The 19971-nt window shown below is 32.4% G+C and overlaps 1 protein-coding gene across 1 annotated transcript in view; it reads right to left on the bottom strand.

Annotated features, from left to right (window-relative positions):
- The window catches only part of NETO1 (neuropilin and tolloid like 1), a 260993-nt gene that overhangs the window by 74266 nt on the left and 166756 nt on the right, over positions 1-19971 (bottom strand). The window contains exons 5-6 of the mRNA XM_074273996.1: positions 15818-15859; positions 15576-15703 (exon numbers count right to left, since the gene is read on the bottom strand). Of these exons, the coding sequence (XP_074130097.1) occupies positions 15576-15703; positions 15818-15859 (170 nt within the window). The remainder of the gene's footprint in view (positions 1-15575; positions 15704-15817; positions 15860-19971) is intronic.

Raw genomic sequence — 19971 nt, 5'->3', positions numbered from 1 at the left:
TTTTAAAAGTTATTTTGTTGCATGCCCAATTCATTGATCTCCTCTTACTCTGTTTTATGAATATACGTAATTAGAGATAAAACATTTTCTTTATGAACTATTCTGACCATATTCCATTAAGTTTTGGGAGTCTGTCCCATTATTGCTATTATCTTTGATGAATGCATTGATTGTTTCTATGATTTGTTGAATAACCCATACATTCTTAAGAATTAGCTTATTTAGTTCCAATTAATTTTAGTCTATTTTACCATGGACCTTTATTATATAGAATTCTTATTGCATAATAATCTGAAATGGATGCCTTTAATATTTTTATCTTTCTGTATTTGATTGTGAGGATTTTCTATTCTAATACATGTCAAATTGCGTGTACTTGCCAGGTACTGCTGAGAAAAGGGTATGTTGTTTTTGATCCCCATTCATTTTCTGCAGAGATCAATTACATCTATTTTTTTTCAATTTTTTTTTTTTTATATTTTTGAGATCAGGATTGCTATATCTACTTTTTTGGTTTTTTTGTAACTTCAGCTGAAGCATAATACATTGTACTCCAGCCTTTTACTCTTATTCTGTGTATAACTCTTTGTTTTAAATGTTTCTTATAAACAACATTCTAAGATTTTAGCTATTAATCTATTCCTATCTGCTTCTATTTTATGGAAGAGTTCATCTCATTCATATTAACAGTTATGATTACTGAGTTTATCTCTCCATCCCATTTTCCCCTTATTTGTACTTTTCTTTTTCCTTTCACCTTGTCCCTCCTCATCAGTACTTTGCTTCTGACCATCACCTGCTTCAATCTGCCCTCCTTTCTATCAGCTGAACTTGTTCCTTTTTCTTTTCTTTCTACTCTTACTTCTTGTAAGGTAAGATACATCTATACACCTGATTGAGTATCTAATTTCCTCTTAAAGATAAATCCAAGGAGAGTAAAATTCAAACAATTCTCAACTACTCTTCTTTCTTTCTCTTTGTACTCCTTTGTACCTCTTCACATGATGCAATTTATCTTATTCTGCCTCCTGCCTTTTTCTTTTCTCTCAGCACAATTCTTCCATCCCTTAATTGTTTTTTTCATATCATTACATTACATTCAAAGTATACCCAAACCTTCTATGTATAAGCTTTTTGACTGCCCTAATAAAACTACAGTTTTCAAGAGTCAAAAGTATCATCTTGTGCATAAGTATGTAAACAATTTAATCTTAATGAATAACATTGTTTTTCTTTTCTGTTTATCTTTTTATGTTTCTCCTGAGTCTTGTATTTGAAGATAAAGTGTTCTGTTCAGTATTGGTTTTTTCATTAGGAAAGTTTGAAAGTTTTCTCTTTCATTGAATGTCTATTTTTTCCCTCAATTTAGCTGGGTAGTAGATTTTTGGTTGCAATGCAAGCTCTTTTGTTTTCTGGAATATCATATACAAAGGCCTATGATCCTTTAATGTAGAAGCTGCTAAGTTCTGTGTAATACTGACTGTGGCTCCTTACATTTTAAATTATTTCTTTCTGGATATTTTCAGTATTTTCTCCTTAACTGAATAAACCTGATATTTAATTACAATACACTTTGTAATTTTCATTTCAGAATCTCAGGTAGTGATAAGTAGATTCCTTTAAAAGCTATTTTACTCTCTGGTTCTAAGTTATCAAGATAGTTTTCCTTGATAATTTCTTGAAAGATACTATCCATGTTTCTCTCTTTTTGATCATGGCTTTCAGGTAGTCCATAAATTTTTAAATGATCTCTTTTATATCTATTTTGCAAGTTGTAAAGGACTGAAACTCCAAAAAGGTATGCTTGAATCAAACAACTGGACACTTAAGGCTAATTATCTATTCAATATAAGACAATTACTCTATTAGCATATATTTGGAAAAAAATGCCCTTTATCACTGTTTGGTGCTGGATCAATGTTTAGGGTAAGACAATCATAGGCAAGGATTAGAGGGTGGGGTGACAGAGGCCAGAAACTCACTTGGTGGCAGGATGAGGAGAAAGGTAGAGATTTTAGACTCCAGAATCAAGAAGAGATCTTTGGCAAAACTCATAGCAGTTTGCCTGCTTCTCCCCCTAAAAACCAAGGACTTTTACTTATCCTGACTCTGTCTGATACTGAGGCCTCCAGGGTGCTAGCCCCAGCATTACATTTTGACGCCCAATGAGTGAACTAAGGATTCTAATTTCATTGAACAACTCCTTGTGAACAGGAAATAGGGTGAGTATTTTAATAGACAAACAGGGAACTCACTTTGTTAAGAGCTAAACTAGTAAATTTTTCTTGCTGAAATGGGGCAGAAATTAAGAAAAGATTCTCCCCCACGGTCAACCCCACTCCCACCCCAAGGAAGCTCTATAGAAAGCATACTTGGATTGATAAAGAGAAATGATTTGCTTGTAACTTGGGAGCAGATTGGTGGACTCTTGGATATATTAGAATGCATGCCCCCTTGGTTCTTCAAGGAAGAAATAATAGAGGCAGATAATTGGAAACTAGTAGGAGATCAACTATGTGAATATTATAATGATAAAGGTCTTGACTCAATTTCTAAGGAAACATTCTATATGTACAACTTAACACAATTGGCCTTAAAGAATCCTGCAAGTTCTAGAAAAGAGAAAAGTTTTAAGAACATCCACATGAGTAAGTGTGAGGAAAAAAGAGGATAAGAAAGGAGAGATTAATGGAAATATTACCAGAGGGCATGAGGACTTAGGTGAACTTGAAGGGCATACTGATTCTCACTCTCATAGTCCAGCTTCAACTCTGCCTACATACAAACAGGCTGTTGATCCTCCCCCATCAACTTCACCTTCCTGGGTAGAGGGAAGAGGAAGAGTGGGAAGGGAAGAAATATCACTAGCACCTCCCCCCCAGCAATCATCCCTCCTATGACTAGATTACAAAGGGCACTATTTAATCCAAAAATGAAGGGCAGAATACAGCTGATTTGCGAATAGAAATGTATCCTGTGACTGAACAGCTTGACTCTTCAGGTCAAAGCAGAAGATACATTCCTTTTGATCTAGAAATCATCAAAGAACTACTTGCATTTTTTATGGGGCTACATCATCTTATATAAGAAGTTATTAGAGAATTTGGCTTATGAAATTTTAACTCCTAGTGATTGGAAATCTACAGCAAGGGCATGCTTAGAACCTGGACATAACTTGTTGTGGCTTTGTGAATATATTGAACTCTGAAAGATACAAGCCCAACAAAATAGGGAAACTGAAGTTAATACTCCAATTACCTGTGACCAACTAAGAGGTGTAGGTTCTTATGCAGACAGTTCAGCACAAATTAATTACCTCATAGAAGCATATGATCAAATTGGTTTTGTTCCTATCAAAGCATCCTTTATAAAGGAGAGACCTTCTCAAAAATAGCACAAGAGCCCAATGAACCCTTTCCTGATTTTGTGGGCCATCTGAAGACCACTGTCATATGAACTATTGGTGAAAATGAAGCAACAGAAATTATGATAAGGCAACTTGCTAAAGAAAATGCGAATAAGGTTTATAAAAGAATTAAACTAGAACTACACAAGGATGCTCCTTTAGAAGAGATCATAAGATCCTGTGCCACAGTGGACAAAAATACATTTTAGCCAGGCTATGATGTAGACTTCCCAAGATATGAACATGGGAAGACAGGATCCTTTTTGGCAAGGGACTTCCAGAGAGACTCGTCAATGCTTTCAATGTGGTAAAGTAGGGAATCTGAAAGCTCAATGTTGGCATAGAGACAGAGTGAGAGAACAAGATGGGAGAACAAGACCTAAAACCCCACGTCAAAAATGCAAGAGAGGCTTCCATTGGGCATCAGAATGTAGACTTTTTCAGGGAAATAGGATGAGGGGCCCAGGCCCCAGGGCCCGAGGCAAAAACTACTTGGGACATGATGGCAACCTATGCCTTTAGAGCCTTTATTTCTAGAGAGGTTTTAGAAGTTCAGTACTCAGATATGACCAATCAGCCAAGAAGCAACCTGATGGGAGCAAGGAATTACATAATCAATCATCCAGGAAGCAACCTGATGGGAGAAAGGGATTACAATTGGGGACAATAGAGTTGTATGCACCTAGGACTACTGAGATAACCCCTGAAGAGGTAAAATCTGTTCCTCTCCACATATAGATCCCTTGCCTCCAGGCACAGTAGGCTTGACCATTTCACCTCTTGAGAGTACTTACAAAACAGTGTTCATACATACACTGATGTGGGAAGCTGCAGAAAATGTAAATAATATCCCAATCACTAATATAGGTAAACAATGTGTGACTTATCAACCAGGAGAAGTAGTAACATCAGGTTTACTGATACAAACTCCTAATAAGCAATCTGGTGATAGCTGCCCAGATTCTCACTCCAAACAACAGAATCCATGAATATTTATGACTGCAGTAGTTACAGCTGACTGTCCTGTACTCACTATCTATATAAATGACATACTATTTGAAGTATTGGAAGACACAGGTGCAGATCATACAGTCATTAGAGGTGCCAACTGGCCCAGTCACTGGCCAAAGATTAAGGCAGATGCCTATATGTCTGGTGTAGAAAGATCAATAGCAGCTGAAGTTAGTGCTATCCCTTTGAGATAGATATTTGAAGGTAAAACAGGAGTTTTTGCTCCTTTTATAGTTGAAAAAATCCCCATCAATTTGTGGGGAAGAGACATTTTACAACAATTAGGATTACAAATGAATACTTTGTTTTTTTAGACAGGGCTGCTGTTGAAGGCCTGCCAACACTTTCACCTGTTCCTATCCAATGGAAAACTGATACACCAGGGAATAGAATAGTGGACCTTAGCCAAAGATAAAATTCAGGCCTTATTAGATATAGTACAGTAGCAACTTGACCAAGGACACTTACAACCTTCTGTAAGTCCTTGGAATTCCCCTGTATTTGCTGTAAGAAAGAAATATGGAAAAAAAATGGAGGATGTTGACTGATTTAAGAAAAGTAAAGAACAGGTGAAAACTATGGGAACTCTTCAGCCTGGACTTCTATCTCCTACTCAGTTGCCTAGAGAATGGCCTCTTTGGGTTATAAATATTAAGGCTTGTTTCTATTCTATTCAGTTGTCTGATTTAAAACTATATTTTTGCAGTTTCAGCCCTTTACAGCAAATCAGTTCTTTTTCCAAATTGATATTTTACATTTTATCCTATTGTTTTATTCTTTTGATTTTGCTTCACTAATGACTGATGTTTCTTAGAATCATTAGTATTCATTTGTCCAATTGTAATTTTTAGGGAATTTTTTTTCCAGTGAATTGTTGTACCTCTTTTTCCATTAATTATACTTTTAAAGGAGTTGTTTTCTTCAATGATCCTTGTCCAATTTTTCCAAGTCTGTTCCTTAAGGAATTGTTTTTTTTTTTTTTTTTTTTTTTCTATCAGTTTTTGTCTATCCTTTTCCAAGTTAGTGACATTTTTTTTTGATAATTCTTCTATATAACTTCCAATCTTTTCCCCACATTTTCTTTTACTTCTGTTATTTGATTTTTAAAATCATTTCTGAAGTCTTCCAAGAGGATTTTTTTGGGATTCAGACAAATTTATATTTCCCTTTGAAATTTCACACATAGGCATTTTTACATTGTTGTACTCTTTGAATTTGTGTTTTGATCTTCCTTGTCACCATAATAGCTATCTATGGTCAGGACTCTTATTGTTTCTTTTCTTTTTTCTTTTTTTTTTTCCTCACTTATTAAAAATTGGGCTCTGTTACTGAGACACAGAAGGTACTGTTAAAACTTCTTGTGTTGAGGATGAGGAGCCCAATCCCTGTAATTCTTTTCCCAGTACTCAGATATTGTAGCTTAACCACTATGCTGGGGTGACTCAATAGAGACACACCTATTGTGCCATGTTTCTTTAGCTGGAAATTTGCCTCCTGTACTGGGTCTCACAGTTGGTCTTTTGTGCCACTAGAGTGCTGAATCAGGACTGTGGGGTTTAATGATCTGTGGTGTGGCTAAAACCTTCCACTGACTTTTCTAGGCACCATCTTTGCCAGACTAAGTTCTTCTTTTACCCAAGCAAGACCCCTGAATCCTTCTAAATTATCTTAAATTGTAAAATGGTTTCATTTCCTCTTTTTGTGAGTCTTGACACTCCAGAATACATTCAGAGGTTTATTTTAACATTGTTTCTGAAGGAAACTGGGGAGAGCTCAGGAAATCTGACTTCTCTCTAACATCCTGCTTCTGCTTCTTCCCTCAGGATTTTCAAAGATTTATAATTCAAAAGTCTATATACAGAAGATTAAATGAGGAATTAAGATAATAATCTTGGACAAGTGACTTCACTTCTCTGGGCTTACATTTCCTCATCTTTAAAATGACATTGGAGTAGATATCATTCATTTTAATCAATAGATCTGTGATTATGCTCTGTAATTTAGAGTCTTAGAGAGTTGCCTGGGGCACTGAAGATTTAAGTAATGTGTCTAGTGTCAAACAGCCAGAATATAACAGAGAAAAGTCTTGAACCTAGTCTTTCTGACACTAATTTGGCTCTCTCTCTGCTACTTCACTCTTCCTCTAGCCAATATCACTCTATTTACCCAAATTGTCATCAATAGAACATTTGCTGTACATTCTTATTGAAATGAAGTGTTTGATTAAAAAAAAAAAAAATCTGCCTTGCACATGCTAAGAAATGTTGCAACCTTAAGGAAAAAAAAAAATGACATATGGTTTTCATTCTCAAAGGAACTCAAACAGTAAATATTACAGTGTAAGAGGGATTTATTAAAAAAAATTCAGGAAAAAATATTCCCCTGCAATAAATGAATTCCATGAAATTCTATAAGCCTAAGATCATTCTTTATAAGTGCATTTCTAAAATATAAGAGATGAGAATATGTAAAATATAATTCTGGTATCTATTTAGTTTTACTATAGAAATTTCTTATTTTTTATCCTAGCTCATTTATTTATATTCTTTTAAATTTAATTACTGAAGTATATAAATTAATTATTTATTTAAAGGGCAATCTTATTTTTTTTTAAAAAGACATGATTTTAGAGGGGCAATAATTAGCAAGTTTCTGTCTTTTTTTCTATGTTCATGTTTGTTCATGTTGGGCTCAATGAAATAATTTTAAATATTGATCTTTAGCCATTAAAAAATATGCAGTACACTGGGAGAGCATTAGTTTTTCCTGAAATCTGCTATATTCCTGCAGATGCCAAATGTCTGTAGCAATAGAAATTATAAAGCTGCTACACAGCTGTGCTATTTATAATTTATGCCCATTGCTGCATTATTATTTTAATAATTGTCATGTCACTTTAAAGGATGGAACATTACAATAAAGGAGGAATACCTGCTACATGGTGTTGTTTTGTTTTCCTGACTTAAATTAAAGAATAACAGAAATCTTTTCTGCATCCATGTTGAAGAAAAGGAATGATGATAAACTGTGAATAATATTTACCTTCTGTAAAAGTCAGATTATAATCTCTGCACAGTAAATCACTTTTGATGAGTTCTTCTTTTTAATCAATCACCTAACGTTTGAACTGACAATATGATTGATCAAACAGACCATGAAGAGCTACAAAACATTTAAATGATATCCAGCAATATCTGACTTAATAATCAAACTATAGTGTGGAGAGCCGAGAATTACTTTTTTCAGATGTACAAAGCAAATAAAACTAGACATTCATTTACCAAATAGTATATTCACAAATAGGAGCATATTTCAAGTTTCTCTTGTGTTTTTTCCCCTCCCTGCATGATTATAGATAACAGTTATTATTGAAAAATTATCCAAGAATTGTCCCAGCCAATTTAATTAAAATTAAAATTAAATATAGGGACAGCTAGGTGGCACAATATATAGAGTACTGATCTTGGCATCAAGTACATTCATCTTCCTAAGTTTAAAAGCAGCCTCATATAGTTACTAGCTATGTTATCATGAGCAAGTCACTTAAACCTGTTTGCCTCAGTTCTGTCATCTTTAAAACGAGCTGCAGAGCTCTTTTCATAGTGGCTAGAAACTGGAAGATGAATGGATGTCCATCAATTGGAGAATGGTTGGGTAAATTATGCTTTATGAAGGCTATGGAATATTATTGCTCTGTAAGAAATGACCAGCAGGATGAGTTCAGAAAAGCTTGGAGAGACTTGCATGAAATGATGCTGAGTGAAATGAGCAGAACCAGAAGATCACTATACACTTCAACAACAATACTGTATGAGGACATATTCTGATGTAAGTGGAAATCTTCAACATAAAGAAGATCCAACTCACTTCCAGCTGATCAATGATGGACAGAAACAACTATACCCAGAGAAGGAACACTGGGAATTGAATGTAAAATATTAGCACTACTGTCTATCTACCCAGGTTACTTATACCTTCGGAATCCAATACTTAACGTGCAACAAGAAAATTGTATTTACACACATATATTATATCTAGGTTATACTGTAACACATGTAAAATGTATGAGATTGCCTGTCATCTAGGGGACGGAGTAGAGGGAGGGAGGGAGGGAAAAATCTGGAAAAATGAATACAAGGGATAATGTTATTAAAAAAATTACTCATGCATATATACTGTCAAAAATGTTTAATTATAAAATTAATAAAAAAGTAAAAAAAAATAAATAAAATAAAATGAGCTGCAGAAAGAAATGTCTAATTAGTCTAATATTCTTTCAAATAAACACCAAATGGGGCCATAGAGCAACAGATATGACTTAGATGACTCAAAAATGACAAAAATTAAGTATACCAGAATTTATCTAACATTTAGATAATTATTCAGTCTACTTTGTTTGAGTCTGTGTTTATACACTATATCAGAAACAAAATACCAGTATTGAAGACTGGATGAAAAGAAGATCTCTGTTTCTATTTATTGAATCAGGCCATCCCATACCATCTCCTAGTATTTTTCCACAACAGGGACCAGTAATAGGGATATTTTTTTATTTTTTGGAAAATTTTAAAACTATCATCGTGTCAAATAAAGAATTAAGAATAATCACATAAATGTTGAAAAGACATAGAAAGTCAGGAAGCAAGGACTCGTACTATGTCAAGGTTATCATAATGGCTGAGAGCTTTATAATGAAAAGTTGACATATAGAGAGATTCAAATTTACATAAAATTTACAGAAGAATCACAAGACTGCAGAATTATAAGAAGGAAAAAAAATCTCATTCCTGATAAAGTGGAAGGGCTGATTTACCATCATTAAAATCCTCTTTAAGATACATTATCATAGCTTAAAAGCAACTCTGTGTCTTCATGCAAATCACACCACCAGAGCATAAACTCTAGCAGATTCTAATAAGATGGAAGACCACAAGCATGTGTTAGTGACAAATGTCTATCATTAGGTATTCCCTTCTACAAATTCTCATAGAGTTTTAGAAGGACTCCTTAAGATCTAGTTCAGGCACCTTTTTTTGAACATGTCACTAATAACTAAAAGGTTAACTACCAAAAAATCATGAATATTTTAAATCCAAATTAACTTATGAAGATAATCTACTATGAGGGACAAATTGAAACTTGCACTGGTAAAGGCAATACCCAGACAAATTAATAAGAAATCATTCAAATATTAAAGCATCAGATCAGCTAAGCATTTAAATTAATTTGATAAGTTTCATTCAAATTTTACAAGAAGATTTGTACATAGAAAACTAAATACTAATAAATGTTTATAATTTGAGAAATAATCACTTGTTAGAGATTTGATTCTGCTAAAATCTACTATCTGTAAGCAATTATTTCATTTTCATATTCTTGGAAGTAATTTTGAGGTTTTTTTTTTGTTTTTTTTTTTTTAAGGAGAATGAACCTTTCCCAGAAATCTAAATCTTCCATGTACAATCTTAATATCCATAATATCAATATGTGCTTGTACATATATGCATATGTGAGCAACATGTGTAGAAACATGTATATACTAATTTATACATGTAAAAACCATTTGTTACAGATAGTGCATTGTCATATTTAATGAGTTGTTATTTCCTCTTGAGCAATAATACTGAAAATGAACTACTCTACCTATTAAGAAGCATATATCACTTATCATTTGGTTTTCTTTTTTAATGTTTTTATTTTAATTGAGTATTTTGTTTTCACCCAGTAACATGTAAAACAAAATTTTAACAATTGTTTTTAAAACTTTGAGTTCCAAATTATTTTCCTCCCACTTTCCTTCCTTCTGCTCACTGAAAAGGCACATGTGAAATCATAGAAAAGAAAACATAGGCATCCCCTGGGGGGGGACTATCAAGTAAAATAAAGTTTAGAAAGTATGCTTCAATCTGTACTAAAATACATTCAATTTCTTTTGGGGATAGATAGCATTTTTCATCATCACACTTTCAGAGTTATCTTAGATCATTGAACTGCTAGGGAAATAGCCAAATCATTCACAGTTGATCATCTAACTATATTGCTATTACTTTGTACTTAATGAATTTCACTTTGCATGAGCTTATGGACATCTTTCCAGGTTTTTCTAAGAGCATTCTACTCATCATTTCTTATAGCACAATTGTATTCCATCATAACCATGTATCATAATTTATTCAGCCATCCCCTAATTGATAGGCAACCCCTTAACTTCTTTGCCTCAGAAAAGAGCTACTAAAATATTTCGTACATATATGTATTTTTTCTTTAAAAAAATCTCTATGGAGATATACAACTAATAGGATCACTTGATTTTCCAACTGTAATTGTGATCTACTCTATAACTAAAAGAAAAGTTAAACTAAGGCCTTTTCAGCATTAATTTCTGTATCTTGCAATTTTCTATACCTTTAAAAACAATATTATAAAGATAGAAAACCCATTCTATTGATTGCTAGATCTGGGATCTAGATCTAGATCCACAGTTATACAGTGCCTTTTTGTATTCTCTCATTCTTAATTTAACATAAAATAATGTGTCACAATATAATCGTCTTTGTTCATCTCTGCAGGTAACTTTCCCTTTGGGTCATGGAATGCTAAGTTGAAGAACAGATATGTACATTCCATTTTGCTTCCCTGGGATTACACAAAAGTCTGTCTATTTAGTAGTTTTAGGGAATGGGTGTGTATTTGCACACTGTCCTGAAAACTGTTTTGACAGTAAAAGCTAGCTATAATGTTAAATAGGGAAGATGGCTCCTGCTATTTTCTAGCAAAACATCCTTTTTAAAAAATTCACTGACAAGGATTTAGAATGAAATTGGATATATATATCTATCTATATAGATATAGATAGATATATATCTATCTATATAGATATAGATAGATATAGATATACATATATATCTATCTATATCTATATAGATAGATATATATATATCTTTATATATAACATTTTCCTTGCATATAGCTATTTTACAATGGTTATACTTAAAGTCTCACCAAGAGGTCTCTTAAGGCTCAACTTTGTAAATTTTGGGTTGTGGTCAAAGGTAAACATGTTTTGCATGTGTATTTATAGAGTTTAGTGAATATATACATATATATGTGTGTGTGTACATAAATCTACTCTGTATGTATGTGTGTACAGAATAGTATATATTAAGATCAATTCTAAATTTCTGAAGAGAAACCTTGAGAATGTCCTTATATTGTTTTGGGGAGTTTTATTTTTTATTATTTGTTTGTTTGTTTGTCCTTTTGACCACCTTGTGAATGCTTGCCCTATGTGAGTTCTCCATAAAACAATCTTTTGAGAAGCATTCCATCAATGTGGGCAGCCCAACAGAATTGTGCTCTCTGAAGTAGAGTTGGAATGTTCTCTCAAAGTCTCCTTTAAAGATTTTTGGATTGTATGACATGGGATATACTGACACAGACTGCCCAGCATGATGAGCCCTCAGCAGAAAAAGTGCTGTGCTTTATGAGCAAAGAATTTGCTTAGAGGAAATGTGAAATGAGCAAAGTTAAAGAAGTCACCCCAAATGTTCTAGGGATTATTTGTGTCTAATGTGTGGCAGAACATTCTAAGCTCATACTGGTCTGATCAGCCACAGTCAGACCTACTGTAACTTGACTCTAATGTAGTGATGTTATTTTGGTCCTCTTTGAGAACAAAGACCAACCACTAACCAATATTAACATGAAGTTCAATTTCTTAACAGTGGATGTAAGGTAGGGATGCTTTTCAGGGATGCCAACAAAAGTTGGCATGTCTTTTTTCTCTATTTATAAGTTTGTATACATACATTTACATACATGCATATACATATGCATACCAATAAACTCACATGCACATGTAAGTATATATGTATGTGTGTACATAAATGTTTTAGAGAGAGGAGAGAGAGAGTGACAGAGAGAGAGAGAGAGAGACAGAGAATGTACCCATATAAACACACACACACACACACACACACACACACACACACACACACACATAGAGTAGGTTAGAGTAGTTGTAAGGCACTAAGAAAGGAGAAGACATTTATACATATAGGGAATAAGGAAGGAATCCTGAAGGTATGTAGAATTTTATCTAAGTTAGAAAGAAGTCAAATAAATTTAGAGCTGGTGTTGAAGGATCAGAGAATTCCGTTTTTGGAGATAGCTAGTATAAAAACAAGGAATTAGAAGATTAAATATCATTTTTGAGGAATTCAGAGATCAGTGTTTCTGGAAAATAGTATATGAAGATGAATAAGATATAAAAAAATTGAGAAAGTTGGAAGGAAACAGATTATGAAGAACTTTAAATTTAGCAGGAAGTTGAGATTATATATTTGATCCCAAGGTGATAGGGAGTCACTGGAACTCATTGAGTAAGGTTAGAACTTTGAAGGATGTGTAACTTGTTCAAACCAATCCTTTAGAATATTAACCTTGTCAGAAGAATGTAAGATAGGCTATAGTGGACTGAGATATATTTCAATAGTCCAGACAACAAAATCTGGTCTAGAGGTGAAGTTGTGAGAGTAGAGAGAAGAAATGTATATGAAAAATTTTATAAAGATAAGAATGACAAGATTTGGCAATGGCTTAGATATGTGGAATCTGTGAGGATAGATAGAGGATGAGAAAGGGAATAAAGAGCTATATATCACCTATCATGTTCTAGGCACTGTCATAAGCATTTTATTACTATTGTCTCATTTGATCTTCACAGCAACCCTATTAGGTAGATGTTCATTATTAAGCCTATTTCAATCTGAGTAAACTGAGGTAGAGAAAGGTAAACTCAAATATGACATGAAGATTTTAAATATAGGTGTCTGGGAGTATGGACATTTCCTTAAATATAAAAGAGAAGTTGGAAATAAGAGAGCGTTTTGAAGGAAAGAACATTAGTCCTATTTTTGACATGTTGAGTTTGAGATGTCTACATGCTAGTCAATTTGAGATGTCCCAAAGGGAATCACTAAAACCTGATATATATATATATATATATATATATATATATATATATATATATATATATATATATATATATATATATATATGTGTGTGTGTGTGTGTGTGTGTGTGTGTGTGTGTGTGTGTGTGTGTGATTTTATAGAGTTGATAATTTAACACCTGGGAGATGATAAGATAATCAGGTGAGATAGTGTAAAGGGGAAAAAGGGTCCAGAAGAGAACTTTTGGGTACAGCTATTGGTTAGCCTACATGGCTTTTTCTTTAATTGAATTGATGATTCCATTCCAAATGCACACTTTGTAACTTCAGCTGGAACCTCACTGCTACAAAATGATATTTTTAGACAATCCTTATTGTCTTATATTCTCCACAGCATATTGAAATACCCCCTTATTTCTCCAATCTCTAGTTCTTCCTTTCCCCTTTCATTCCTAACAGATAACCTTGTTTCCCAATTTATTACAGATGAATAATAAGTAGTTTAAGGTGAAAATAATGAGGATGATGTGTGTAGGTATTTTCCCACTGAAGTTCTCTTTAGCCCTTCAGATACATAGCTCCAATTGCCTAGTTGATATTTCATAACTAAATTCATCATCTTCAAACCCTTACCAAACCTCAGTCTGTCATTTTCCTTAAATGGTTCCCCTTTGTTAATGACCCTGCAGTCTCCCAGGCTAAACCTTGGAATTACCTACGCATCCAAAGAGTTATCTGTTCCTTTTCATTTTCATTTCTTTTCTGCTTTTACTACATCACTACAATTCAGACCCTCAATTCTTCCTGACTATATTATTGGAATAGATTCTTAATTTTTCTTTCTACCTTTGCTATCTTATAAACAAATCATAGGTCAGACGGTTATCTGAATAATATTCCTAAGATATTAATTTAATTCATGATACTTATCTAATATAAAACATTCAATGTAATCTAGTGCAAATGACATTTAAAGAATTCTGAAGCTCCACATTTTTTATACTATTCTACTTCCTGTAGTCTATTTTCTTAGTTAATATTTTTTTCTCATTCTTGCCTGATTTTCTCTCATTTTTTTTTTTATTTTTCATATGCTACCTACACTAAACTTCTTTGCCCTCCACTATCTCCTTAAATTGAATCACCACCCTTGCTTCAAGATACCCAACACACATTCTATTTCCTCCAGGATACTTTCTCTGATTCCCAAATATTGGATTTGTAATGATAATATACTTCTATCTCTCATTTGCATTTTTCTTACCCTTGTGTACATCAGAGTTATTTGATATTTTGTTTAATTCTTCTTCCTTAATTTTAAGCTCTTTGATATATTCCAACTGTCACTTATAGTTGGTAGATACTTAATAAGTGTTTATTTCTCTAACATTGGTTGTAATGTCTTGGAAATAGTATTCATTTAATATGTTTATTTGGTTAAATGATCTTATATGTAAATATTGGAGCACATAAAATCTGCATCCTTCATTATACATATATGCACATACCATATTGATCAATAGGTGATATAAAGGTAATACATAAATAGTGTGTCTTTGAAAAAAAAAAGACTACTATATAAATACTAAGAATTACTATACAAAAGTGTTGAAAATTATAACATGAAGACTACAACTAATCAAAAATTAATTATGGAAACAACTATAGTTTTATTCTATTTTAAAATGAGAAAAAATCAATAAGATATGGAGAAGAAAAAAAAATGAAGATGTTTTACCAATGAAGACTGAAAATGATATAACATAAATTTGCCCTGAAATTATGGCAATGTCATAAATAAGTAAGCAAAATTGACATTTTCCATTCAATAAATTAGTTTAAGTCAAATTATTTTCAAATGCAATGTATTTAATTTTGAAAAAATTGAACAATAAAGAGCAAAATAATTACCACCATAATGGATTGCTGAACTTTTAAACTTATTCCAAGTGGAATAAATACATTACTTTATGAACTATTATCTGCATGCAAATTTTTTTTATTTGGCATACTATCAGTCCATAAGAGTTTTCTTTCCAAAATAGAAATAAAATAGTCTATAAATTTTATCTAGAAGTAGAATTTAAAAAGCACCCAAACTCTGTCCCCCCACATTGAAAAAAGAAATATATAATGTAGAGCTGATGGTTTGTATAATCACTTTGAATACTGACTGCCCAATCAGTAGTGGGATAGAAGACTGACCTTGGATCGTGGTGGGGCTCGGATGTACCATTTACAGTCAACTGCCTCAGTGGCAGAAGCTTTTCCTTCCTTCATAATTTGTACAGATTCCACAATTCCTTCAGGTCCGCCCACTTCAAACTCACACACTAAATAACAAAATACCAAAGAAACAAAAAAGGGAGCTTCAATAACAACTCAGAATTATTTTCTAAGACAAAAATCAAGACCTTGGGATATCATGAAATATCTAGTATACCAACCTGGTAATGGTTTCAAAACTCCAAGGTCCTTAAAGTCAGGATCTTAAAAATTGAGAAAAAACAATTAGTCCTATTCTGTATAATTTACTGAAAATAATATATAGAAATATTCCATTCAACAATCCAGGAAACTATCTGGAAAATGTCACTATATCTTTATACATTAAATAATCATTATAAAGAAAAATTTTAAAATTTAATTATATCAAAATTGAAATAGTTTCTCAACTCCAAAGAAATTTACTTCATTAAGACTTTTTGCTTGACTTCATGTAAACATTGTGTTAGTAAGGCCAAATATTTATGATATTTATTGTGTTCTCACAAGTATGGAAGTACATTAAAAATTCTACACACATTTACCTTGCCAATTACTTTGTCAGCCTTATTCAGATAGTCATTTACATAAATTATGCTGTTATATACAAGATATGATATTTTCTTTTGTTGTTGTTTTATTTTGGTTAAGGGCAGTATACATATTTGCCTTCTATTCCAATTTACAAACATGCTAATGAATTCTCAAATTTGACATTGTAAACAAGGGATCATTTTTCTTTTCTCATGAAACAATATCCAAAGAGATCTGTTTATCTAAACAATGTGGATATTCACTCTAATTGATGTAAATTCTAATCTATCCATATCTGCATATTCTATATGACGCTTCTATATATTCTCTCATGAATTTAATCCAATAAATCAATTCAACATGATAGGGACTTTTCTTGCTTTTCCCTCATGACTAGAGGATGTCAAGGAAACCTCATGTTCTTTTGTTCTACAATCTTGAAATATCTATCCTTATGAAATCATTCTTGATCAATTGTTTGATTCAAAACCTCCACTAATGATTTATGTGTTACATGATTTAGTGGCTACAATATTGCTTATGTTTAACATATGAGGTATTTGTAGACAATATATCAAAATGCCAGATTCCTGTTCCAGTGCTGTTCTCACTACATGATAATATTCCATGTATACTTAAGTTAAAATACTTAGGTTGAATTTATTTCATTATATTACAACAAAATACACAACTCACCAATATACATAATACACAACAATACCAATATAAAACAAACAAAAATTCCAAAACATGAAAATACTAAAATTATCAAATACATTGTCAAATATTCTGCAGTGTCCATTAGCATTTCCCTAAACCATAAGCATATTTGCAACATCTTTATTTTTGTTGATGCTACTTTCCAGGTCAGTCAGGCTCAAAATCTCATGATCTTTTACCCTTCTCTCTCTTTCTTCCTTCACTTCAAATCAATTACCAAACCATGTCCATTTTACCTCCTCCATGTATTTGGCATGTATCATCTTTTCTTAACTCACACAAACAACTTTTTTAGATTAGATCTCACAGGATCATAGAATTAGAGCTGAAAAAACAGAAGAGCTAACAAAGTTCAATCCCCTCATTTATAGATAAAGAATCTATAGGCTAAAGAGTTAGTGATTTGCACAGGGTTATACATCTGGTGTCTGAGGTAAAATTTGAACCCTGATATTTCTTAACTCCATATTCTACTCTCTATTATTTATTTCTTTTCCTTTATTATTTCTTTCTTGAGACACTATAAGAGCCTGTCACCTAATCTTGTCTCTAGTCTCTCCCTTCTCTAATTGATTCTTCATATAGGAGTCAAAATAATGTTCCTAATCATTTGACCATGTGATCATATAATTTTCATATTTATAATTTACTATTATTTGTATATAGGTTTATTTATTTATATATTTACATAAAATACAAAAATAAGTTTATATATGTTATATTTATATGTAACATAACTATGTATTTATATATATATATATATATATATATATATATATATATATATATATATATATATATATATATATGTGTGTGTGTGTGTGTGTGTGTGTATATATATATGTATATATAAGTGCCTTATATAGAAGGATCCTGAGTGATTATCTAGCCAACCCATTCATTTTAAAGACAAGAAAACTGTAATTCAGAGATGTTAAGGTCTTTGCCCAAGGTATCTAAGTCAAAAGCAAAATTCAGACTCTGTCCTATGATTCCAAATCTAAATTATTTCTATCACATTATTCTTCTTGTATGTCAACTGTTCTTGCCTAAAAATATTCAGTGGTTTGTTCTATTTTGTCATATAAATACCATGCATTTATAATTTTTACACATTCTGTGTCCTACTATCCTTTCTAATCTTATTCCATGCTCCTTTCTTTCACTAGGATTGCCTTGTTGAAATGGGACCTGTGTTAAATTACATAATATAAAATATGTGGAAGTCAGCTTGATTGCATGACATCTTTCAGTTCTCTTTCCTTCCTAAGTGGGTAAGAGATAGAGGATAGGAATGATACAGAGTCAGGATTTGGCCAAACTTAGGTATGAGACATTGAGGTGTTGGAGGTCCTTTTAATTTTAAATAATAGGTTTAGAATGAATAGGAGAGGTAAGGAAGCATGGGCTTATGATTACATTGTTGAAGTCTTCTAGTAGAGTAGCAGCAGTTAGGTATGAAAAAATCTGTGAGCCAGATTATGAAACTCCTTGTTAACTGGGAGCTCATAGATAATATTCACAAGGATCTGGGTGGCATGTTAAATTTGTAGAGTATCAGCTGTGAAAGATGAGAGTCACATTAGCAAGTGAGAGTCTTAAAGTAGCCATGGAAAGCTTCTCTAGGGGAAGATTATTGGTAGTGGGGCACATGAAAGGCTATGGGAGAAAATATAGTTATTACTAGAGAGAGAACCACGGTGGTGCTGTCATGTAAGAGAAACCAAGTCTGAGTACAAGAAGATGATGAAGCATGAATGTAAGAGCTCCCAGAAGGAAGGAATATTTTATTACATTATCTCATTTCCCATCTTTCAGGGTGTTTTTATTCCTTCATGGATTAGCTCTCACGTGACTCATAAGAAGTTAGTGCATTGGACACAATAACCTCTAAGGTCCTTCCTAGCTTTATATGCTAATCTTAAAATGATACTGTAAAATAGCTTCCTAAATTGATCCAAAGGTTTTAGACAACTATAGATAGATAGGGAGAGAGAGAGAGAGAGAGAGAGAGAGCTAGAGCTAGAGAGATATGTATTTATGTATGTGTGTCTGTCTATCTATCTGCAATGCAATTGTAGTTAAGTGATTATCCCAGGGTCACACAAATAATTAGTGTTGAGTATCTGAGTTAAGTATCTTCCTGACTTCAAGGCCAGTACTCTATCCACTGTGCCATGTAGTTGCCTCCATTTAGATAAATATTTACAAAGAACCATATAAACATAGCACTATTCCATGGAGTGGTAAAAATGAAAGGTGAAATGAGATATTGCCATTGCCTTCATGGACCTTACAATATGGGTGAAATCCATACACAACTGAAAGAAGTACAAAATGAAAAGTTGTTAAGAAATTTAACTTAACACTTCCTAGCTGTGTGACCCTGGGCAAGTCACTTGACCCCAGCCTCAGGGAAAAAAAAAAAAAAAAAAAAAAAAAAAAAAAAAGAAAAAGAAAAGAAATCTAAGCCATATTTTCACTCTTTTTGTTGTTTGCTTACATTTTGTTTTTCTTCTCAATTTTTTTTTCCTTTTTGATCTGATTTTCTTGTGTAACAAGGTAAGTGTACAAATATATATGAAGATATATATTGAATTTATATATTTATTTATGAATATGAATTTATGAATTTATATGAATTCATGAATATATATGAATTATGAATATATATGAATTTATATAAATATATATATTGAATTTAATATATATTTTAATATGTTTAACACATGTTGGACTACTTGCCATGTAAGGGGAGGGGATAAAAGGAAGGAGGGGAAAATTTGGAAAACAATGTCTTGCAAGTGTTCTTGTTGAAAAATAAAGGACTGGCTGTTATCAATTTGATTTTATCATTTTATAAACATGAATTTTCCCCTGAAATTTTCCCTTTTTTATTTCAAAAAGCAGATAGACAGAGAAATAGATATCTTAACAACTACTAGAAATAGATAAACTTAATAACTACTAAAGTACAGAAGATTTAATCTATCATATTTTAATCATTTTGAATGATACTCCAATCAAATTTACAAGAGGATAGATAATTATAAACCTGAATATGAATGAATATGATTTAAAA

This window comes from Sminthopsis crassicaudata, chromosome 1, assembly GCF_048593235.1.
Source record: "Sminthopsis crassicaudata isolate SCR6 chromosome 1, ASM4859323v1, whole genome shotgun sequence".
NCBI lineage: Eukaryota > Metazoa > Chordata > Mammalia > Dasyuromorphia > Dasyuridae > Sminthopsis > Sminthopsis crassicaudata.
Note: the sequence above shows the minus strand (reverse complement) of the source record. Positions and strands in the feature narration are given on the sequence as shown.